Source organism: Impatiens glandulifera, chromosome 1, assembly GCF_907164915.1.
Source record: "Impatiens glandulifera chromosome 1, dImpGla2.1, whole genome shotgun sequence".
NCBI classification, from domain to species: domain Eukaryota; kingdom Viridiplantae; phylum Streptophyta; class Magnoliopsida; order Ericales; family Balsaminaceae; genus Impatiens; species Impatiens glandulifera.
Window position 1 is genome coordinate 129630482 of NC_061862.1, and position 25739 is coordinate 129656220.

The following is a 25739-nucleotide window of genomic DNA, read 5'->3' on the forward strand; positions in this document are numbered from 1 at the left end:
AATGGAAAAATTAAATTAAATTAATAGAACGAAGAAACTAAAATTTTGAATAAAATTACCATATTTGTAATAATTTATTTCAATTATATATAAAAAAAAGTTTCTATAAAAAAAATTATAATAAATATGAGATTAGATGACTTCACACAATATTAAAAAAATAGAATAAATGAAAGAATACTATTAAAAAATTTAAACTTATATATTTAATATATATTTTGTATAATAATGATACTATAAAATTATTGTCAAACACAATAAAATGGTAAAATTTATGTAATAAAATTCAAATGATTATTAATTTTTTTATAATTCACGTTTAAAGATGTAAATATAAAAAAATGGAACTTAAATGTGTTCATTTTTTATATAACAAAATTTAATTGAGATAAAAATTTATGTGTATTGTATTTGATTAAATATTTTTAAATTATTGAATATAGCAACCATTCATATATTATATAGTATGATTTAACTTGTTTTTTCATAAAAATTCTAATTTTTTTAATTTTATGTCTTAATTATTTCGCTTATATATTTTTCCGTTTGCATCTCACGGAAATCCTGCTAGTTCCTATAAAAATGTTTAACAAAAAAGGATAACCACCTAAAAACCACGGTGGAGGGATAAACAAATTCCTTAAACAAAATTAACCAAAAAAATCACAATTATTATTAATTTACCAATAAGGTAAGCAAATTTTGTAAAGTTAATAAGGAGATATTTGTTTTAAATAATAACTTCCAAAAACAACTTTGATTTTTGAAAATTATCCGGACAAAATAACTAAATGTTACATAATTGAATAAAAAAAATGAATCTCAATATTATCTGTATACGAAAAAATAACTAATAAGTCAACTTCAACCCGATAAATAACAAAATAATTAAGAAGTAATTCTTATCCCGATGAACGACAAAATCTCCACACTCCTCGGAACTAATAATATGTTCTATAAAGGCATAGGAGTTTACAAGCATTATTTTAAAGCTCTTTTCACTTGTTATTAGAGTCTCCTAATGAATAAACAAATAAATTTTTAATCAAATTATGAACAAGCCTTATTTTGATTTTGATAAAAATAAAAGATATGGTTAAACTTTACACAAGAATAATTTGTGAGAATTAAATAATTACTTTTGAAAAATTTGTAATATACTTGAATCAACTAGCTAGACATGTCTAACACTAAAATGACAGTTATATATATATATATATATATATATATATATATATATATATATATATATATATATATATATATATATAATGATAATTAATTTTTAAAGTGTCCGGATTGCCGGGTCGGGAGCTATGGTTAATTTGGATACATATGTTAGAGTAAATGGATACTTGGATCGAATTTTGGGTTGACTCGTCCATAAAATTAAAATAGTTAAAAATAAAATTAAAACTGTTATATGTATGTTTCAAACTTGCAACCTAACAAAACAAGTAGAACTTTTTAACCAACTAGGCTAATAACACTTTGTATTTCAAATTCAACACCACATTAGATAAACGCGAGACATTTTAACAATATAAGTTCAAATTTTTAACTATACTAATCTATATATATAATGATGCTTAATTTTTAAAGTGTCCGGATTACCGGGCCGAGATTTGTGGTTAATTTGAATATATATGTGAGAGTAAATGGATATTTGGGTCGGATTGTGGGTTGACACGCTCATAAACATAAAATGGTTAAAAATAAAATTAAAAATGTTATATGTGTGTTTCGAACTTGCAACCTAACAAAATTGTTGGGTCAAATTATTTTAATTAAAATAATTAAGAGAATAAGTCAATTCTTAACCAACTTTATTTTGATGACATGTGATTAAACCTTAATTATGATTAAATGAAAGAAGCTAAGTCGTCTAATTGTTTTTGTGCAGGTGCTTCAGAATTGGCTAACTTAGACGTGGTCTAAGTAGGCTAATTAGGCGTGTTTCTAGTTAGACGCGCAAGTCTAATAGATATGTAGTTAGATGTGCAAGTCTAATAGATACGTAGTTAGACGCGCAAGTCTAACAGATACCTAGTTAGACGTATCAGTCTAACATACGTTTTCAGACATGCAATTCTAACAAATACATAGTTAGACGTGCAAGTCTAACAGATACATAGTTAGACACGCAAGTCTAACAGATAAATATTTAGACGTGCAAATTTAATAGATACTTAGTTAGACGCGCGAGTCTAACATATGCGTAGTTAAACGTGTCAGTCTAACAGTTACATAGTTAGACGTTACAGTCTAACTCCATTAGACTTGGTAGTTTAATGAGAAACGTAGTTAGACGTTGGCGTCTAACTCTTTCAGATAAGTCTGAAGTGATACATAGTTAGACGTTGCAGTCTAACTCCATTAGACGTGGTAGTCTAATGGGATGCAAAGTTAGACGTTGTAGTCTAAATCCATTAGACATGGTAGTCTAATGGGATGAGAAGTTAGACGTTACAGTATTACTCCATTAGACTTGGTGGTTTAATGGAACTCGCTGTTAGACGTTGACGTCTAACTCCCTTAGACTTGGCAGTCTAATGGAGCACGTCTAATGCCTCGCTTCAGCAGCCGTTTGAAGTTAGTATACGTCTACCCACGATCAACTAGTTGTACGATATTCCTACTCCACTCTTCCTTGCAGTCCAGTATGCCAGCTATTTGCATCAAATGAATGAACGCCACGTACGTGAATATTCTTCCCACTATTTGTTTAGTACATGACATTTCTAGAAGGATATTCGACGCACTACCGTTTAGTACGGGCACGATCCATGAGCACAGAGTCTGTTGTACTCTTGTATTATGGGAGCTTTCAAATGGACGCTTGCCACGTGTCCATGAAGAAGATTCGACCATTGGTGTCCTTCTACTACAAATAGATGCTCAAGGACAACTGCCGAATCACCAATTACTTTGCTCATTTCTACAATATTAAAAGCTTACTCTTGCACTTACTAAGATCCATCATCTTCCAAGTTCAAGAGAGAAAGAATCAAAAATTGATTAGCTGAGTGAATATTGTTCTTAATATTGTAAGTTGAACAGAGGGTGTTCTGTGAAACAAAGTGTTTAACTAGATCAGTAAACTGTATTTGATTCAAAGAAGTATATAGTGAAATTCTTCTAGTTGTTGGAAGAATTGGTGACGTAGGAGAGTTTGCTCCGAACATCCATAAACAACTTGTGTTCTTTACCTTATTTCTTTCATCTCTCATTGATTCAAAGCTTCAAACCTAAACAAATAGTTCCGCAATTGAATCGTTTCAAGATTTTGCGAATGTTTGCAAAGAACTGAAAGTGATATTAATCCCTAACAGGATTTATATCAATCCGTTTATCCGAAGTTGCTAATAATAGTCAGAACTCCGTCTTTATTGGTTGCACTGATCCTTTAAATTAGTATTAGAGCCCTTCTTTCTATTCTCAAGCAACAAGAATCTGAATCATGTCCGTCATCAACCAAATTCCTATGCTCTCAAAAGAAAACTACGATTATTGGATGATGAGAATGCAAGCTCATTTGGCTGCCCTTGACTGTGACATGTGGAATGTCATCACTAATGGTCCGATAAAGATTGAAAAACCAAGATGTAGTTGGACGACTGAAGATAAAGTGATGAACAACATGGATAATGTTTCAAAAAATGTCTTGTTCAAGTCGATCAACATGAACATATTTAGTGAGATCAAGTTCTGCTCCTCCACTAAAGAAATCTGGGAGAAGCTGATTCAAATTTATGGCTGTAATGTTCAAACAAAGAAGAAACGAAAAAAGTAGAAAGTTCATATTAGTGCTGAAAATAAGTCTAAGTGGGCCGATAGCGACTCAGAGGACTCATCTAACGAAAGTGATACCAAAGTCGTCACATGCTTGATGGAAGATGACCAATCTAAGGTACTTGACTCTTTCTCAAAAGGTTTTACAAAAGATGATTTAACTATTGTACTAAATGACATGGTTATTGAGTACAAGAAGTTATCATACTCATTTAATGAGATGAAATCAAAATATGAGGCCAATAATTCCTCTTCATCTCAAGCTTCTGAACTAATATTCTCTGAAAACAATGTGATTGAGCTCTCATCTGAGAATGAGACGCTCAAAGAAAAGGTTCAGATCCTATCTTCTGAAAACCGACGTTTGACGTATGTGGTCAGTTCATGGACAAACTCTGGAGACGCTGTTAGACAATAAATCTATATGTTGAGACCTGTCGGATGCAAATTTAGTCTAGGATTTGACAACAATGACACAAATCATCCCTGTAAGAAGTTAAACCCAGAAACTGACACGTTTAAGCCTATAAACTTTGTCAAAGGGAGTTTAACAGACAATGGAACTAACTTAAGCTGTGAGAATCTAGCATTGAAGGATGATTTCATCTATGTTCCGCCGACTCTTGGTTAGCTAAAACCTAGAAAGAAAACAGCCAACAAGTCTGGCAAACTAAAAACTGACAAAAAGTCAAGGATTTTTAAATCAAACCCATCCTTCAAGGTTAAGGGATCTGTTGCTAGTAGGAAGACGTCTGTTAAGCCTAAATCATACGCATTAATCACAACACAAAAAGGGAAATCCATCAAAATAACTCAAATATGGATTCCTAAGGGACTGATTGATCGAGGACCCAAGTGAATGTGGGTACCAAAAGATTGTAAATATGTTTTTGTGTAGGTACATTAGAATAAATGCCTAGAGGATTCAGTTTGGTATCTGGATAGCGGTTGTTCCAGACACATGACTGAAGATAGACGGCTTTTAACTGATATAGAAGATTGTTCAAGTCCTAAAATCATATTCAGTGACAACAAGAAGGGTAAGACCATGGGTAAGTGTAAGATTATCCATGGTAATTTAACCATAAACAACGTGTTACTTGTTGAAATTTTGTGCTATAATCTGATCAGCATTAGTCAATTATGTGATAATGGATTTATTGTTGATTTTCAAACTCATGCATGCCTGGTTAAGGATCAACAAGGTAACATTCTATTGACCGGAAGCAGGGTAGGAAACTCTTATAAGATGAACTGAAATAATAAGATATCTGATTCCTTATACATGATTGCTAAAAATGATCAAAACTAGCTATGGAATAAAAGATTAAATCATCTTAATTTTAAAACTATTAACAACATTTCTTCGCATTATTTAGTTTTTGGTTTACATAATATGCATTTTTAAAAGGACAAGGTTTGCCCTGCTTGCTAGTTAGGCAAGTGGAGAAAATCATCGTTCAAAAGTAAAGGGAAATCTCAATCCAACCGCTGCTTGGAACTTTTACATATGGATCTTTTCGGTCCAATTCATGTAAAGAGCTTGGGAGGAAAAATATTCACTCTAGTTATTATTGATGATTTTTCAAGATTTACTTGGGTAGTGTTTTTGCAATCTAAGGACCAAACGGATGAAAATTTGATTAAGATCCTTAGAAGAATTCAAAACTAGAAATCCTTAAGAATTGTTTCAATTAGAAGTGATAGGGGAACCGGTTTCACCAACAAATGCCTAATTTCATATCTCAAGGAGTCTGGTGTTAGACACGAGTTGTCCAGTGTGAGAACTCCACAACAAAACGGTATTGCTGAGAGAAGAGTTAGGACACTGAAGGAAACAACGAGATCTATGTTTGCTAAATCAGGTGTTCCTCAAAAGTTCTGGGCAGAAGCCATAAATACAGCATGCTATGCACAAAATCGGTCAATAATTAACAAACGCTTTGACAAAACCCCTATAAACTGTTTTATGGAAGAATTCCTATAGTTTCTTACTTTCGAGTATTCAGGTGTAAGTGTTTTATTCATAACAATGTGAAAGAGTACTTGACCGCATTTGATGCTAAAGCATATGCTGGAATCATGTTAGGTTACTCCTCACTCAGTAAGGCATTTAGAGTATACAATAACCGAACATGGACTGTTGAAGAATCCTTCCATGTTGTTTGTGATGAATCTGCTTTTATTCTCAAATTAAGCCTAAGAAAATTGGTGAAGTAGTGATTGATCCAGATTGGATCAATGTCATGCAAGATCAGTTAAATCAATTTGTGAGAAATAAAGTGTGACATCTAACACGATCGACACGGTATCAAGGTCACGGTTTCTCTTGTTGTGGTCGCGATTGATAGTCGCTCAAAGTCGTTTGTCAATTCAAGAACGTGCACACAATCGGCATGATCGGCACAATCGGAATGATCGACACAATCGACACGATCGACACAATCGACACGATCGGCACGATCGATACAATCAACACGAACAACACGGTATTGACTCTAATAACTAGGTCGTTTATTCATCTGCAAAACTTAGTTGGAAAGTTAAGGTTTCTAGTTTACCCTATTCTATAATAGTTAGCGTTTCTAGTGTACCCTATTCTGTTATTGCTCTATTTTCTTGTTGTGGTATGCTATTAATCAAAATGGGAAGAAAAGGAAAGCAATAAGAATAAGGAATTCAGAGAATTTGTGATGGAAGATTTAAGGGAGGTAGCTGAAAAAGAAATCGATAGGATTGCTGAAGAAATTATCCATAAAAATCAGGAATGCAGCAAAGGTAAAGAACCAATTACTGATATAAATTCTGAAGAAAATGCAGCAGGAAAATAGGGGGAAAATGAAGGAATATGGAAGGTTGAGTATAATGAAAGAGCAAACCTCTTTGGACTTAAAAATCAAATCACAAAGTTACAGATTCATGCAAAGATAGGAGAGATTGTGCTCAACGAAGAGAAAATACAGCAAACAACCGTCCAATTGAATATACATTATCTTCAAGATTGGAACCTACTGAAGAAGGAAGAATACGAAAAGATAGTAAATTCATCATTGGAAACAATGAGGGAGCTAATGAAGTCCCCAAAATCAAAGACCTATACTATTAGGAGCAATTCCAACTGGAAGGTAAATGAAGTCTGGAAAAAGAATGCAAAAAAGAAAGCAGAAGATCATTCATACAAAGGTCAAATCTACTTGGGTGAGTTTAAAACAAAAGTTGAGATTCTCAACTCTCTTTTTGAATTTAAATTTCCCACTGAAGTGGAGGAGAAATGCGTCAAAGAATGGGAAAATTTCATTGTTGGGAACTACATAGGAAAGAACCGTGTATCTTTTCCAAACACTAAGGAATTACTACTGAAACAATGGAAGTAGAAGGGACTGGAGAAGGATTCTGCAAACATCCATGATCTCTATTTTCTACAATTCAAAAAGGGAACGAACTTGGATGATATTCTGAAAATTGGGCATACTTATATTGGATCCAACTATATGAAGTTGGATAGATGGTTTGAAGAATTGAGCCTTTTAAGCAAGCCAAAGGAAACAACGCAAATATGGTTCAAACTTAGGAACATCCCAGCACACATGTATAATGTAGAAGCTCTAAGTCACTTTGCTAGTCTATTGGAAAAACCATTATATATGGACCCAATTACATAGGAAGGAGAGCACCTTACTTTTTCTAGAATAAGCATTGAAGTGCATCCTCAAAGTAAACTTCCAAAAAACATGACAGTTGTTGATAGGAATGGAAAGTCCACAGTCATGGAAATCTCATATGGATGGAGGCCAAATAAGTGTACTTTCTACAATACTTTCCAACATGTTAGTACTAAATGTGCAAAAGCAATTGAGGAAGAACAGAAAATCATGAAAGTCTGGGAAGCAAAAAAGCAGGAAAATAAAACGGAAGAATCAAGAATGGGAGAGCATATTGTGGAAGTTAAGGATAGTGGTAAAAAGACAAAATTGAGGAAAATGCAGAGGAAGAAAGCAAGAAGGATTTTGAGAAAAAGGAAAGCAGCGAAAGAAAGAAAGTAAAGGGAATCAAGGTGAAGAGGAAAAGAAAATTTTCTGTAATGCGAAGGATCAGGATGGAAAGGGAAGATGAACCTCAAGTTGTTGTTGAGGAAACTCAAGAAAAAACACCCAAAATTTCAAAGCTGAAACAGAGAATTCTAAAGCCGATAAAGAAGCTTACAAAACCGACGTGGAGTCTGAAGCCGAAGCTGAAGATAATGAAGACAAGAATACAAAAATTCAAGTTGAAGATAACAAATGTAAAAGCCCTGAAATTCTCAGAAATAATTTTTTCTATCAAATCAGAACGAGCTCGTACAAAGAGAGAATTAAAAATGAGAATCAACAATACTCATCATCCTCTTCAATAAAATCTATGTTTATCGTTAGAGGAAGAGGAAGAGAAAGAGGAAGGGGAAGGGTAAGAATGCATCTCAATGAAAATAGATGTCATGCGAAAACCCCAAGCTGGGATGGTTAGGTTTGAATGTAGTCTTTCTGTTTGTAATCTCTGTTTTTTTATAATATATGAATGCTACTAATCAGTTTTTTAGGGTCTTTTGATTGTAATCCTTAATCATAGCTAGGGTTTGTCTAGCTTTGATTTATGACCCTTCCACTTTTGGCATTTTAATGAAATGGTTTTAACTATTTTCCCCCCCAAAAAGTGTGGCATCTAACTCTAAGACTGACTGATCAATCGGTCATTGGAACCAGATGGGTTTTTAGAAACAAGCTCAGTGAAGATGGCCTAGTCGTAAGAAACAAGGCCTGGTTGGTTGCTCAAAGATACAGACAGGAGGAAGGCATTGACTTTGATGAGTCATTTGCACTTGTAGCGAGACTTGAGGCAATTAGAATCTTCCTAGCTTATGCATGTTTAAGAGTTTCAAAGTTTTCAAATGGATGTGAAAAGTGCATTTTTAAATGGCAAGTTAAATAAAGATGTTTATGTTGAACAACCTCCTGGTTTTCTATATCACGTATTACCAAATCATGTGTTTAAACATGACAAAGTTTTAAATGGTTTGAAACAAGCTCCAAGAGCTTGGTATGACACACTGACTAAATTCTTGTTTTATCATGATTTCATTATTGACTCAGTTGATAAAACATTGTTTATATTTGTCAAAGACTCTCACATTCTGTTTGTTCAAGAATATGTTGATGATATTTTATTTGGGTCAATTAAACCCAAATTGTGTGAGAAATTTGCTAAGCTAATGCATGACAGATTTGAGATGAGCATGATGGGAGAATTAACATTCTTCATCGGCCTTCAAGTTCGTCAACTTGAAACAAGGACCCTCATCAACCAAGCAAAATACACTAAGAAATTATTAAAGAAGTTTGGAATGGAGAGCTGCTCGGTTGTAGCCACTCTAATGAGCTCTTCCAGCAAGCTAGACAAAGATGAAGATGGACAAAGTGTAGACATCACTGCCTATAGAGGATTCATCGGCTTTTTGCTCTATCTTATAGCCAGACGGTCAGACGTTCAGTTTGCTGTCGGTGTCGGTGGAAGATTCTAGGCTAATCCTAAACTTTTTCACTTTACTACTGTTAAGCGTATTTTGAAATATCTTAAGGGGACTCAAAATGTGGGACTGTGGTATCCGAAGGATTCCAGTTTCAATTTAACAAATTTTTCAGATGTAGATTATGCAGGTTGCAAGATTGATCGAAAAAGCACTAATGAAATTCGCTAATTTCTTGGTGATCGTTTGATCTCTTGGTTCAGCAAGAAGCAGACGTCTATTTCCACGTCTACATCTGAAGCCGAATATCTTGTAGTAGGAAGTTGTTGCTCTCAGCTCTTGTGGATTCAATAACAAATGAGGGATTATGGAATTGAAGTAGAGGAATCTCCAATTTTCTGCGACAACACAAGTGCAATTACAATCACCTATATTCTAGTTCTGCACTCTCGGACAAAACATATTGAAATCATACATCATTTCATCCGAGAGCATGTCAGACAAAAGCATATTCGCTTTGAATATGTTTCCACAGATCAACAAACAACATACATCTTCACGAAGCCACTACCCGAGACTAAGTTTTCTTACTTTAGAAATATTTTAAGGCTTGTTGATCTTGACTGATTTATTTGAACTAATCATGCATAAATTGAGGGGAAAACTGTTGTTTAAATGTAACTAAACAGACTTGTGTAGATAGAGGTCTCAATCTGTCAAATGGATCAGTAGTCTAAGGAATGCATCTACTTAGACATATACTTACTTAAGTAGTCTATGTTTCCAAGTTGGAATGTCTTGGTTTAAAACCTACGCGGTTAGACGTCTGAAGTCTAATAGACGTTTAGACGTTTATAAGACTAGCGTAGATAGACGTTAACGTCTAACCAGACACACGTCTAGCACGTGTTGTTTATGCGTAATTAGACGCCTTAAGTCTTATAGACTCTTGGCTGTCTAGAAGACATGCATAATTAGACGTCGACGTTTAATAGACGCATATCTAACTTAGATGCATAGAATGTAGACAGTAAGTTGAAACATCTAACTATGTGTGTACTTGAACTGTTCATCCATAGGCTAGTGGGACAACTGGTCACTACTACATTAAATGTCTATGTACTATTCCCGCCAAAAATCGAAAAGTCACTCCTTCAATAACTTGAAGACATGTGTCTCTCAAGGTTAAAGAATGACTAAAATCTATGACGCTTCTTTACTGCACGTATTGCATTAATGACACATTTTCATGATTACTCTTAAATGCGGCTTATCATTAAATGATGCATCTCTTGGGAGCATGTCTTCATGCGTTTGACAGTTCATATAATCATTACATTTAATAATCAAACGTCTGTTTTCTTTTATAAAAGAACGATTATATTCGAAGGTTTGAATATCTTTCTTAGTGCTCTCTCCCTAAGAAATCCTCTCGTGCCTCCTTATATTTTGAATCACTAAGTTCTTCTTCCAACTTATAGAAATGGGCTCCTTAGCGCCATCCACTCTTCAGATAAATTTTGACTTAGTGTCTACCGTAATCATTCCTGAAATGGTTACGATGTTCGAATCCTTAAAAGCTTCGGGTCTTAAAAAATTTCTTAAGGCTCTTGTCATTATGTACGAACCCGAGGTTCACGAATTCTTCAAGAATGGAGGTTTATACGACAAGATGATTGTTGTAGCTAATATTTTTGATCACATTGCCTCCTTCACTGAAGACTCCTTCGCCCGCTTCTTCAACCTTCTTATAGAGGGAGTTTCTGAGTTCCCAACATCCTCCGAGGAAGTCTTATCCGAAATGAGGCTTGCCTTTTCCGACACTCTTCTTGATGGGATTCTTGTTCCTGTCAAACATCATGGGTTGAAGTTCGCTGTGAGAGTTGAGTTTTCTCTGCTCAACGATATTATTTCCATGTCCCTCTTAGCAAAGGGATTCTCCAATACTTAATCGAAGATGGTCTTCGAGATAATGATTTCTATCACTAAGGGGAAAACAATCAATTGGTCGAGGATCATTTTCAGAAACTTGATGTCAATGCTCTCTCCTGAAAGGAGAATGCCTGGGTATGCTTCCCCGCTCAGCATGGTGCTTCCTACTCTTCTCTCAAATGTCCTCCGCGCCCATCGAAGAAAGGACGGATTTATTTTTTAAAGTCTTGCTATAAAAAGATTTATTTATAACATTTATTTCATTTAATTAGCAGTCCGAAGGTCCTAAACAATGATAGGTTTAGATTACGTAAATAATTATACAAAGTTATTTAGAAGGGCATACCTCCAAGTACGTTGATATAAGATTAAGTATAATACTTGAAAAACATTAAAAAAGAGTAATATAATCTAAAAATAAATTTCAAACGGGGCCTTAGTCAAAATATTTGTTTGGAAAATATCCCGAAAATATTTTAAATTCATTATCTGACCTTTCGAAATTATTTGAACATTGATTGTGGTTCCAAAATTACAAAAATAAGTTTGAATTTTTAAAGTGTAACCAAACAGGCCTTTAGACCGGAGTCCTAAGGCTTGGATCTATTTTACAGATCTAGGCTCGGATGGGATCGGTCTAGACCGAGATAGTCTAGATCAGGACACTCGGTCAAGGGACTAGAAGGTTTAGCTCTGGGGTTTGGGAGGCTCGGTCTTAAACTTAGATTGCTCGGTCCTAGGTTTGGGAGACTAGGTCCCAGATCTAGCTTTCTCGATCGTGGGACATGAGAGTCTCGATCCCAAGTCAGACCTCCTAGTCCTATGTTAGAATCATTGGTCCTTGCTCAAGAATATTGGTACGTACTAGGGCTCGGTCCTAACTCAAGAATACTGGTCCTTGGTCTCGATCCTAGGTCGATTTTTTCGTTCCTTGGACTCAATTAGGACCGAGGATTCTCGATCCTACTTATCGGTCCTTGGTCCTACAAGACTCAGTATAAAGATTGCAGGTTTGTAACTTTTGATACAAATCATGAAAACATGATATGTAAGTTGCAAACAACTCATATGGATGTATGGATCATAATCCTTAATCCTAAACTCGATCAATCGAGCTCTAAGAACATCAATTTCTCAACTCGATTTCTAGTGAAAATTTTGGGAACTTTTTATTTAGGCCATCTAATGGCCTAATTCTTGTTCCAACAACTTTTAAATAATGTTCATAGTCGAACACAACCGAAACAAGAACATCAATCTTGTAAAAACTTTTAAAACTGAAATTCAAACTAATTTTATTTTTATTTTTAATTGGATCAAACATGATCGAGATGTTGATTTCATGATTTAGAAATCATCCTAACATGTTAGGCAGTTAATTAATCAAAATTCAATCTTAAAAGTTCAATAACATGAAATTCAAAATTGATAGATTTTCAAATTTATGATTAGTGAATATATATAATTAGAAAGAAAATAATTAAAAAAATAGTTATTATTATTTACATTTATAAAATATATATATATATTATGGTGTTATTATATATATAATTATTTATAAGATAATATATATTTTATATGACCAATAAGAGAAAAAAATATATGATAAAATATATTTATATAAATTAATAAGTAAAGAAAATTTATATAATATAGTCTTATTATTCTATATTATTTTATATAAATTATTACTAATCATATAAAATATATAAGATTATATTATATATATATATATATATATATTATATATATATATATAATAATAATAAGGAAAATAATGTTAATTCGAATGAGAAATATATGAAAAAAAAATTATTAAAAAAAAGAGTAAGAGAGAAAATACCTATAATTTGGTGAATTTAAATTTTAAGCATATTATATATTATATTAAAAAATAAATATTTTCTATTAGGCAATAATAAAGGAAATATTGTCATATATAGTTATATTGAGAAATAATTTATTTATATTTTATATTTTTTTATTTTTTTTTGGAGAAGGGACTATTTTTGTTGTGAGTTAGAAGTGATATGAGAAATATGTAATATTATTGGTCACTAGCATTTAGCCCGTGCATTTGCACGAATAATAATATATAAAAACGTGAAAAAAAATTACGGATAACATTTTTAATTTTATTTTTAACCGTTTTAAATTTATGGGTGGGTCAACCAACAATCCGATCCAAGTATCCATTTATTCAACATCATTATATATTAGTTAGTTAAAAAGTTAAACTTATATTAATATTAAAACGTCCCGCGTTTATCAAATTTGGTGTTGAATTTAAAATATAAAGTTAAAGAGTTGTACTTGTTTTTGTTAGGTTTCAAGTTCAAAACATACTTTTAGCATTTTTAATTTTATTTTTAACCGTTTTAAATTTAAAAACGGGTCAACCCACAATCCGACCCAAGTATCCAAATTAACCACAGCTCTCGATCCGGCAATCCGGACACTTTAAAAATTAAGCATCATTATATATATATAGATTAGTTAGTTAAAAAGTTGAACTTATATTAATATTAAAACGTCCCGCGTTTATCAAATTTGGTGTTGAATTTAAAATATAAAATCTTTGTAGCCTAGTTGGTTAAAGAGTTGTACTTGTTTTGATAGGTTCCAAGTTCGAAACATACCTCTAGCATTTTTAATTTTATTTTTAACCGTTTTAAATTTAAAAACGGGTCAACCCACAATCCGACCCAAGTATCCAAATTAACCACAGCTCTCGACCCGGCAATCCGGACACTTTAAAAATTAAGCATCATTATATATAGATTAGTTAGTTAAAAAGTTGAACTTATATTAATATTAAAACGTCCCGCGTTTATCAAATTTGGTGTTGAATTTAAAATATAAAATCTTTGTAGCCTAGTTGGTTAAAGAGTTGTACTTTTCTTGATAGGTTGCAAGTTCGAAACATACCTCTAGCATTTTTTAATTTTATTTTTAACCGTTTTAAATTTAAAAACGGGTCAACCCACAATCCGACCCAAGTATCCAAATTAACCACAGCTCTCGACCCGGCAATCCGGACACTTTAAAAATTAAGCATCATTATATATATATAGATTAGTTAGTTAAAAAGTTGAACTTATATTAATATTAAAACGTCCCGCGTTTATCAAATTTGGTGTTGAATTTAAAATATAAAATCTTTGTAGCCTAGTTGGTTAAAGAGTTGTACTTGTTTTGATAGGTTTCAAGTTCGAAACATACCTCTAGCATTTTTAATTTTATTTTTAACCGTTTTAAATTTAAAAACGGGTCAACCCACAATCCGACCCAAGTATCCAAATTAACCACAGCTCTCGACCCGGCAATCCGGACACTTTAAAAATTAAGCATCATTATATATATATATAGATAAGTGACTAATACGTTACTAATTGTGGAGGTAAGTTAGAAGTTATATGAGAAAACTTATTTCATAATTATATTTGTTTTTTAAAATTACAAAATACAAAATAAAATAATATTATTTATTTGGTATAAAATATAATTAAATTAAATATAAAAAATTGTATGTAAAAAATACTTAAAAAAAATAAATTTTTAAATCACCCTATAAACTATTTTTATCAAATAAATTATTTTATATTTTGCAAGATAAAATGAAGAATAATGAAAATAACAAACTTAAAAAACAAATTGACTATATTTGCGCCAAGAAAACAAAAGGGTAAAAGAAATACAAGGCCCGTCCAATAGACCTAAGGTCGCTTCTTCTTCATCTTTTGCTTTCTTCTTCTTCTTCTTCTTCTTTTCTTGTTGCCATCGTTTTGACTCTTTGAAATTAGAGATGGTGTTTATTACATCTTGGGACGAGTTCGTGGAGAGATCGGTGCAGTTGTATCGAGCAAGCCCTGAATCGGTAGGAATTTTTTCTTACCTGATCTGTCCCTTTTGCTCTTCCGGTATTTCAATTGTCTGACTCTTTTCTCCGTATTTTCTCTTCCTAAATGAATCGATTACTAGACGCGTCATGTCATGAAGTACCGACATTGTGATGGAAAATTGGTTCTCAAAGTTACTGATGATCGTGAGGTATAAGTTCTGTCCTTTTTGTATTAGATTTTTGGAAATTCAATTATCAGTTCAATTCGTGCTAATGGGTTGTTTAATCTTCATATAAACAACCATCAATTCTTCTCTTTTATGCATTTAGCAATTTCTCTTTCCAAAATTAGGACCTTTCTAAGGCTGTAAGTAATCCGTATACTGACTGCATTTACATAGTTAACTAGCTGTTGTTATTAAGGTTTCATAAGCTTGTCACTTGATATGTGGAACTGGTAATTGTATTGGGAATACTATTCATTAAAGATTTAGAATTGCAATTGCTGTGGTTTTCTATCCAGTATTTTATGATACTTCTACAATTAAGTCACTCATCACCATTAACCACATCATCCTAAGTTTTCTAACCTTCAAAATATAGACTTTCTTCCAAACATGTATAGAAAGCATATGCATATTGGCATTCTTTCTTTTTCTGGTTTCATTTGGATTTCATAAAGTTTGTTTATGGCCTTGAACATTTGGTGCATTCAGAAAAAATTATGTTTGTTTTAAGGACTTAGAAAGAGGAATTTTAAATTAGAATGAAAATTCTCATGGAATAAAATGTGTATAATTTGTGTAAGGTGCCGATTTCCCACTCTAATAAGTTCTCAATTCCAATCAGTATTGATAGTTCTGCACGATTCAAGCCAGGGCCATTCTTCTAACTATTTTTGTAATTAGCTTAAATTAGTTGATATGTGCTTAGATGCTAAGAAGTTAAAAAGGAGAAAGAAGATGGAAGAAATAAACAAAACAATCTCTTAAGAAATACAGTTCAATGATTTTTTCAAACATAGGGAATTTAATTGCAATTCAATGTCAATTCTAGTTCTAATTAGTATTCTTTTGAAATTCTAATTCTATTTAGAATTCTCATGAATTTCTATTCCAAGTCATATAGATGTAATATCTCATTACATCTCAGGAAAATGAATAACATCTAAGATGATTTAGGTGAAGTGATTTTTTTAAATTCACGGTATCTGTCAAGTTGTTGGCACATAAACATTAGGCTTTTGAAACATTGACACAAAGCTTTTTGTACATTTTTCTGATTAAACTATTCCCAAAGAAAGATTAAACAATGATTCTATGACAGTATCTTTCTTCAAGATGTTGTTCTGAGTCGTCTGACTTCGACTATGGTCAGCATGTACAGGAGAAATTTTTAGTATCCTCTTGCTCATTAATAGTTCGTAGTATAAGGAAACTAAGTCTGTTAAATCATAGCAATATGCCCAAATTTATTACTCACAAAGTTCTCACTTTTCCTTTATAGTGTCTCAAGTTCAAGACAGACCAAGCACAAGATGCTAAGAAGATGGAGAAACTCAACAACATCTTTTTCACTTTGATGGCCCGTGGACCTGACGGTAAAGTCTAATCCCCATATCTTTCTATTGAATTATGGCATTAAGTATCAATCATAATCTTCTCACCTCTTAAATTGAGCATGCAATGAGAAAAATAATGAGTTGAAACTGGTATTTTGCCACGATCCCATTAAAAAATTGTCAAAGTTAAAAATTGTTTTCTTAATGTTGATACAAATAGTGTGATTTGTGTCTTTGTATATTAGTTTATGCATCATGATCCATTTTATTGATTTTTTGCTTCAGTATAAAGATTGGTATTAGATTGTTTTTTTAATGCTAATACAAATAGTGTGATTTTTGGTTTCATAGATTAGTTTATGTATCATGATCCATTTTATTATGTGATTTTTGGCTTCATTATAAAAATTATTTTCTGGATTGATCACTGTGATTTTTGACAAACATATAAATATAGATTATTTTGGATCATGAACCGGATCATAAAATGAGAATAGACATATTGGGGTGGGTTTCCTGTTTTAGTTTCTCTCAAGTTCAGAAGAAGTAGTGACAATGCAGACATTGATAACCATCCGTATTTTTTGGAATAAGATTAGTAAAATCGGGTTGTTTCCATGTTTGCAATAGTGGGCATTGTTAAAATTACTATTAGCTTACGAAGTTGTAAAATTCTTTGGTTAAAATATGTACTATCTCCTCCTGTTGGTTTTGCAGCCGATATATCGGATGTTACAGGAAAAGAGCAGCCAGAAGCACAGCCTGCTAAAAAGGGTAGGGGAAGAAAACAATGACAAATTTTGCATTTCTGTTTTTACATTGAGGGGTAGGTTGGTTACAATTTTTGTAAAAGATTTTCTTCAAATGGTTTAAAAGAAAACTTTTTCTCTGGAAATTATGAAGGGACTTTTTCCTGCAATTTTCTTATGATGTTTTTGAAGGCTAACTGAATACTACTATTTTAAGTTAATCCTTGCTGGTGTTAAATTGATGGAATTTAAGTGTTTATTACATTTTTATTTGATATTTAAACATTTAAATATGTACATCACCTTTTCTTGGAAGTGTATATACAAAATGTTTATTGCACCTGCTTGGATGTCAACTAGGGTCGTAAACGAATCGAATCGAAGCGAATATTACTGTATTCGATTCGTATTCGTGAAACTATTTGAATATTCGTATTCGAAATTTTTTCGAATAATTAATCTGATTCGTATTCGATTAGAAATTTATATTCGTATTTTTCGATCCGATTCGAGTATTCGATTTTTTTTATGTGGGTTTCAAGTTTTCAACCGAATAAATGTATATATGTACTAGGCTTTTAGAATAAATAATATTTATAAAATTAAAATTAATAAAACGGTATATATATATATATATATATATATATATATAATTGAATATATAATCGAATATTAGCAAATACCGAATCGAATATCTTGATTTTGTATTCGTATTCGTTTATTAGTCGAATCGAATATTTTTATTTGAATTCGAATCACAAAATTACGAATACGAATATCAAAATTCGAATACCGAATCGAATCAAAAGTATTTGATTCATTTACGACCCTAATGACAACTGCGACTTTGGGATTATATTTTTCTTGTTATATTTTCGGTGGCTACAATGACAATCAAAATGAGGGTGGGAAAGTTCTGCCTTTGCACTCTCTATGTTTCTTTAATTGCAGATACTATGGTATTGTTCAACTAGATTCTCTAGAGAAAAAAAAAATCTTTGTAAAATAAAAAAATATTGCATATATATTGGCTTTGTTTTAATCATATTTTCTCCACTTAGAAGGCTGACCAGCAAGCCTTTAACAACCAACCAAATACTTTTAATTCTGATTCTATTCTTAATCAGACTATAAACTATATCATTGTTAATGTTTATTAGCCATGTTAAAAGCATAGTGAATGTGGGAATAACCTGATCGAATCATATAAACATTCAGAATTCATTCAAACCTATATTAAAATACAACAAATCAAAGAAGAAAATCAAAACCTTCATAACTCACAACATAAAAACTCTAGATCTAAATCGAATATCACCTGATTATCTTGATTTAGACGATGAAAGCGTTTTAGAATAAAGCTTATATAGAAAACAAAAGTTCATATACCTAACCGAACTTCTTCAACACTGTGAAAAACTAGGCCTATTAAAAATCTGATATTTTTTATTTGTTCTTAAAAAATCTGAAACAAACAAAAAGAAAGAAGGAACGGAGGAAAGAAAGAAGAATGGAGGAGAAAGATATGGTCTAATGTCGTGTCTGGGTTTGGGTCCCAACTGGCCTAATTAATATTTTTTTAAAGTTATTACCATACATGATCTACGTTTTTAAACGAGTTTAGGTGATAAAAAAATTGATTAATTTGGTGTCGTAAATGTTGATCTTTTTTAATTTTTAATTTATTTAAATATACATGTGAAAAAATGACTTCAAATCAACTAATTAAACTAGCTAAAATATTATGTGTTCTTGTTGTTTTAAAATAAATATAAGAACGATATAAATAAAAAACAACTTCTATAATATTATCTCAATAATATATCAGTTTGGATCCTCTCCTCCCAACTTTTACCTACCCTCACCTCACGGAGAGGGATAAAACAGTCCTTATATTTTATTTTTAATATTTTTCCCTTCCCATGTGAAAGGTGTCACGACCCACTTGTCTTCCTAACCCAAGAGGCTTAATCTTTCATGAAGGCCCAACACAAGGAACCTTCTTGAAGCCTTGTAAGAAAGAATGTCATGTTCTACATTAATGAGTCATTTAATGTAGTGGTTGGTTGGTAAACTATGAAGGTGGTAATTGGGTAGTAAGTCATCAATGTAGTAGTTGGATAGTACACAATTAATGGGGTAGTTGAATGTTATGTAATTAATGCAGTAGGTGGGGATAACCCTATAAATACCTTTGAGGTATTCCTTTGTAAAGTACCAAGTATTCAAGTGAGATAATATTAATATTCTTTGTAAGAGTTTACTCTCTCTCTAGAATTCTTGTGTCAATTCTATTAAACGTCGAGTGTTGCGTCGAGAAAGGCTGACTAGTTACTCGTTCTTGCGAAGATCATAACTAGTGCCGTACGGATCGTCAGTGGAAAGACTGAGCCTGTGACAATTGGTATCAGAGCCAAAATGACGAAGAGATCGGATGAAAGTTCAAAGGTCGTGGATGAAGTAGAGAATCTTCCCCACAGGACCGGAGAAGATGGTAGGATCTCCCGCAAAGTTCAAACGGGAGGATCCAAAGCTACCAAAGAAAGAGATAGATCAAGGGATGCTATTGTTGACATTATCGCCAGGCTGGAGAAGGTAGAACTCACTATGGCGTACGGACAAGATAATGCCGGGGACCTAGAGGAACGCATTGCCGAGCTCGAGAAAGAGAGAGACGAGCTCCGAGAAGGAATGCAAGGTGCCTTGAACGAGGTCTTGTCCAAATGTCAAGAGCAAACTCAGATCATGGAGCAAACCCTACTTGGCGAAATCAGTACCTTGACCGAGAAACTCGAGGTCATGTCATCTAAATTACAAGCCACTGAAGAGAATGTGGCGTTACTTAAGAAGGCGGTTGCGCAAGAGTGCGGATATGCGCCTGTAGGAATCCCAAATCCGTCAAGGATAGATGTTCCAAGGCCTAAAGCGTATTTAGGCGAGAGGAATGCGAAGGAGATTGATAACTTTTTATGGGGTCTGGATCAGTACTTCAAAGCTCTCGGCCTGGTAGAAGAGGCGAGGAAGATAGATACTGCCACGACATACTTAGAAGACACCGCAATGTTGTGGTGGAGGCGAAGGAGTAGCGACATAGAAAGAGGTACGTGTTCTATTAACACTTGGACGGAATTCAAAAAAGAACTCAAGAAGCAGTTTTATCCTGAAAATGCTATTCGAGAGGCAAGAGCCAAGTTGCGGCGACTCTCACAAAGGGGGAGTATCAAGGAGTATGTCAAGGAGTTCATCGCTACTCTCCTTGAGATCCCTAACTACTCAGACGACGAAGCCTTGTTTGCTTTCACAGATGGTCTACAAATGTGGGCAAAGCTTGAGTTGGAACGGCGTGGTGTCCAAGATCTAAACACCGCGATCGCTGTTGCTGAATCTCTTGTCGAAATGAGAAGACAAGAGAAACCAAAGTCGACTTATGAGAGGAATGACGAGGGGGAAAATGGTGGAGACCATTTTTACAGCAATGAAGACCCAACTAAGAGGACGAAGCCCAATGGTAGAGGAGATCGGGACGAGAAACGTGGAGAGAGACCCCGGATAAAATGTTTCTTTTGTGAAGGGCCGCATAAAGCAAGAGAGTGCCCTATGAAGAACAAACTATGCGCTTTAATGGAGGAGCAAGAAGGCCTTCACGATAAAGCTCGATTGGGGTCGTTAAATCTCCTTAGTGCCGTTAAAGCAAAGTTTGAAGGGCCAAAGACCGCGAAGAAAGGACGATTATTCGTGGAAACAAAAGTAAAAAGCCATATGGTTAAAGCTTTGTTGGATACGGGAGCCAACAACAACTTTCTAGAGGTAAAAGAGGCGGAAAGACTAGGGATTAGGTACACCAAAGAAAAGGGGTGGCTTAAAGCAGTCAACTCGGCACCAAGTGCAACTTATGGAGTTGCTCGTAATGTAAAAGTCAACTTGGGGGAGTGGACTGGCCTTCTGGATTTCTCCATTATTGACATGGACGACTACAAAATGGTTCTTGGAATAGAGTTCCTAGACAAGGTAAATGCATTTATACTCCCTTCTGCTAATGCTATGTACATTCTAGAGCAAGGCAATACTTGCACAATACATTTAACACGAGAAGGCAAGAGAGAAACTAGGCACCTCTCTGCCATGCACCTCTCAAAAGGTGTAAAGGAGGACTATTCATCATCTTTTGTTACTTTGAAAGAAGATGAGAAAACTGTGGTCCAAGAGAAGACACCTCCGGAAGTTACAACTGTCCTAGAGAAAGTTCAGGATGTAATGCCCGCCGAATTTCCAAAGAAACTCCACCATGAGAAAGAGGTGGACCATAGAGAAGAGTTAGTCAATGGTACTAAACTATCGGCGACAATATTTTATCGCATTGAATCTCCCAAATTGGAGGGATTGAAGAGACAACCGGAGGAGTTGCTCTTCAAGAAAGGGAAGTGCGAAATTGACAAGACCGCCAAGAGAATGAAGAAATGGGAGGACAAGAAGAGAAGACACTTGGAGTTCGGAGGAAACCGAGTGGTAGTAAAACTTCTCCTCCATCAAGAGAGACGATTTTCCGAAATTCACAAGGGGTCTGTGAGGCGATACGAAGGCCCTTTCTTAAAGAAGAAACGGGTTAGAAAGCTAACATATCGCTCAAAACTTTTGTCGCATTTGGAGACATCATTTAGACCTACAAAGAGGATGCGACGAGGACGTCGCCGGAATGAATGGGGGAGAATGTCACGACCCACTTGTCTTCCTAACCCAAGAGGCTTAATCTTTCATGAAGGCCCAACACAAGGAACCTTCTTGAAGCCTTGTAAGAAAGAATGTCATGTTCTACATTAATGAGTCATTTAATGTAGTGGTTGGTTGGTAAACTATGAAGGTGGTAATTGGGTAGTAAGTCATCAATGTAGTAGTTGGATAGTACACAATTAATGGGGTAGTTGAATGTTATGTAATTAATGCAGTAGGTGGGGATAACCCTATAAATACCTTTGAGGTATTCCTTTGTAAAGTACCAAGTATTCAAGTGAGATAATATTAATATTCTTTGTAAGAGTTTACTCTCTCTCTAGAATTCTTGTGTCAATTCTATTAAACGTCGAGTGTTGCGTCGAGAAAGGCTGACTAGTTACTCGTTCTTGCGAAGATCATAACTAGTGCCGTACGGATCGTCAGTGGAAAGACTGAGCCTGTGACAAAGGGAACAGGGAAAACACATAACAGTTGGGAGCAGATGATCTAAAATGATAATATATAAGTGTAAAAGTTGAAACAACTAAAACACAAACTAACCTATCACAAATTTAGAGTTTATCTTTGACATATATTTTCTTAAATTTAGGAAGTTAGCACATCTCATAGTTATAATATTCACTTCAATTAATGAGATTTTATTGAAAATTGAACTCTATAACATTTAATCTCTTAAACCTAACTCTTAACATTTGAGTTATCCTACTAAGTTACTTAATTTTGTTATAATAAAATATCACCTCTTTAAATACAAAATAATCTTTTAGTCTTAACTAAACATATCTAAATTTTTGTAACATATGTTATTATTGTCATAAACTTCAATGAATTTAATATTATAAATTTTATAAACAAATTACAAACAATTAATATTTTTAAAATCCTTAATATTATTTAAAACCAAAATTTATAGAAATATAACACATTTTGATTCAAATGATGGAGATTTTATTAATTTTGGTATTATTAATTAATTATAAGTTTTATATTTATGAATTAATATTTCATTATTAAATTATTTAGATTATTGATAAAAACAATATGATATATAGAAAAAAAAAATCGATAAAATATCTTAAATACATTATAACCCCAAAAAATCCCCCTAACATTAGGTTCTCGTGAAAGTTCGAGGTTCGAGAAATTTATCATCGGTTTACGTGTCAAAATTTTCATTTAAAATAAAATATTATTTTTATAAAATATTATTTATTCCTAACAACTTTTTGAAATTAATTAAAAATAGTTAACTTGGATTCAATTTTAAATAATCAGGTGATTTACGGTTATAAAATTATAATCAGGTGATTCAATTATGGGGATATCGTACCACCGATCAAACTTCGACAGACGAAACTCAGTACTCTCTAGTTTACAGATGAATGTCATACAACCATCAAAATGAGATTTCAACCCCAAGAATACTCTTAGTGAGCCACGTCATAGAAGACGACTAACTCAAATATCGATATAACCAACCGATGTTAATGGAGGACAAGAGGTTAAATGTTTTATGCAAAACCCAAGCCTCCCAAAAACGCATGTCGGATACCTTCAACAAGAAGGTAAAACCTATAAACCTCAAAGAAGGTGATCTGGTTCTTAAACGAACTCGGGAACTCCTAAACCCCAGGGCAATTTTTTACCCCAATCGGAAGGACCCTTCCTACTTAAGAAAATCCTCTCTAGAGGAGTTGTCCGCCTATCTAACATAGAAAGCAAAGAGTTCATTGCGTCAAGAAATCTCGATGCGCTTAAAGATATTTTGTATAATATCAAACATGCACAGAACTGTTTAAATATTGACCTTGAAAGAAACTTATCTCAACAAAATCAAATCCCAAGTTTTGTATAACTTGCAATATGGACAAAGGACTCAAAGTCTGAACTACGGAGACCTGATTTTTCTCTTGTAGAAAAATAAACCGAGAAGATACATATGCAACCTTAATGTTTGCGGGCCTGGTCTCAAGTAAATAAATAAAACCCCAGTCCCTTCCTCAAAAGAAAAAAAAGTAAAAAAAAAAATTCAGAAAGGGAGAAAACCAAAATCTCATTCTATAACCGATGTTTCGGATTGTAGTAAACAAGTAAGGACAAAGATAAGAGCATTGTTTCCTTTCAAGTGATATTTTTAAAACTAAAATGAGTATTTCGCAATAATACCGATTCAAGAGATATCGGTCATAAGCTTCTTTTCGATTGTATACGATTATCTTGAGAGCAACCCCCCTCGAAGGTTTTCAGAAAAAGAACCTGAATAAACCCCATAAAAGCAAGGCTCAAAGCCCCAAATTGAGAAAGGACACTTCATCGCTACTTTTATAAAAGAGGAGAGGTTTAAGACTCATGCTTTGGGAAGAAAAATAAAAAAAAATGAAAATGCCAATAAGAGAATCGGAATAAATCCCTAAAACTTCAAAAACATTAAAACTTTTCCTGTGCTGGTTGAGGTATTGAAATCACCATTGGTGCTCAACCAAGATCTTAATCTTGATTGATATGGCAAAAGAATAAAGTATCGATTCTATCAGATACACACCGGGAATGAAAAAAGAAAATGGCTCAAGTGGTTTAGGTATTTAAATCACCATCTTGTGCCTACCCAAGATCTAAATCTTTATTGCATATGAAAAATACAAGGATGTATCGATTCCACCAGATATACCTATGAGCCAACAAAAGAAAAAAATAACATATGAAAACCTTAAGTAGAGAGTCAAAAACCTCTCCAAATGTTTTTGCGATGAGTTAAACTTTCAAGAAATATGGTTCAAGGTTGAGCAACCAAAAAATAAGTTGCACTCTTTTATCAAAAGGTCAAAATACTGATAGCCTTCCTTGAGGGTTGTAATCATGGATAATTGTTTGTACATAATATCAAATTTATAACCAATATCTCGAAAGTTGGGGGGAAAGAAATCTTATACCATGATGAAAGAAAAATCATCACAAAGGACGGAAAAGATGCTTAAAATCTAACCCCAAATACGTATCGAATCCGAAAACATCATGATTCATTACAAATGAGCAGGGTTCATTCCAATCTAGAAAAGAAAAGAGATAAACAATGATAGGAACCGGGGAAACAAAAAATGTTTTTTATCCAAAAATATGAGTCATTTGTCCACCAATAAAGCTCAAAACTATCGACTGACGCCTGACGGAGTTCAAATAGCTACGAAGGACACTTTGAAAAGAAAAAGGGAAACAAAAATATTGTTGAAATATTTCCTTCAAAAGCATAGAGTCACAATCGATATTTCAAAAGAAAAATAAGAAAAATTGAGTCTCCTAAACCCTATCTGTTGATAGGTACGTGAGATTGTTTGTACACAATCCTGTTCAAACCCTAATTGTGCTTAGGTGTCCAAAACCTTATCTATTGATAGGTGTGATAAATCGTTTTTATACGATTCCTCTAAAAATCCTAGTTGTAGTTAGGTATCCAAAGTCCTATCTGTTGATAGGTACGTGAGATTGTTCATACACAATCCCGTTAAAACCCTAATTGTGCTTAAGTATCCAAAACCATATTTGTTGATATGTGCGATAGATATTTTTATACAATTCCGCTAAAAAATCTAGTTGTAGTTAGGTATCCAAAGTCCTTTTTGTTGATAGTTACGTGAG

At 33.4% G+C, this 25739-nt stretch overlaps 1 protein-coding gene across 1 annotated transcript; it reads left to right on the forward strand.

Annotated features, from left to right (window-relative positions):
- The first annotated feature begins 14923 nt into the window (after nucleotides 1-14923).
- LOC124930490 (signal recognition particle 9 kDa protein-like) lies at nucleotides 14924-17635 on the forward strand. The gene is made up of 4 exons (XM_047470832.1): nucleotides 14924-15101; nucleotides 15206-15274; nucleotides 16572-16665; nucleotides 17344-17635. The coding sequence occupies exons 1-4, from the start codon at nucleotides 15030-15032 to the stop codon at nucleotides 17418-17420; spliced, it is 312 nt and encodes a 103-aa protein (XP_047326788.1). The 5' UTR covers nucleotides 14924-15029; the 3' UTR covers nucleotides 17421-17635.
- Nucleotides 17636-25739: the final 8104 nt, after the last annotated feature.

Coding starts and splice junctions, on each gene's coding strand:
- LOC124930490 (XM_047470832.1), top strand. CDS start 15,030: ATGGTGTTTATTACATCTTGGGACGAGTTCGTGGAGAGATCGGTGCAG. Junction 15,102..15,205: donor ATCGAGCAAGCCCTGAATCG/GTAGGAATTTTT, acceptor ATCGATTACTAG/ACGCGTCATGTCATGAAGTA. Junction 16,666..17,343: donor GATGGCCCGTGGACCTGACG/GTAAAGTCTAAT, acceptor TTGGTTTTGCAG/CCGATATATCGGATGTTACA.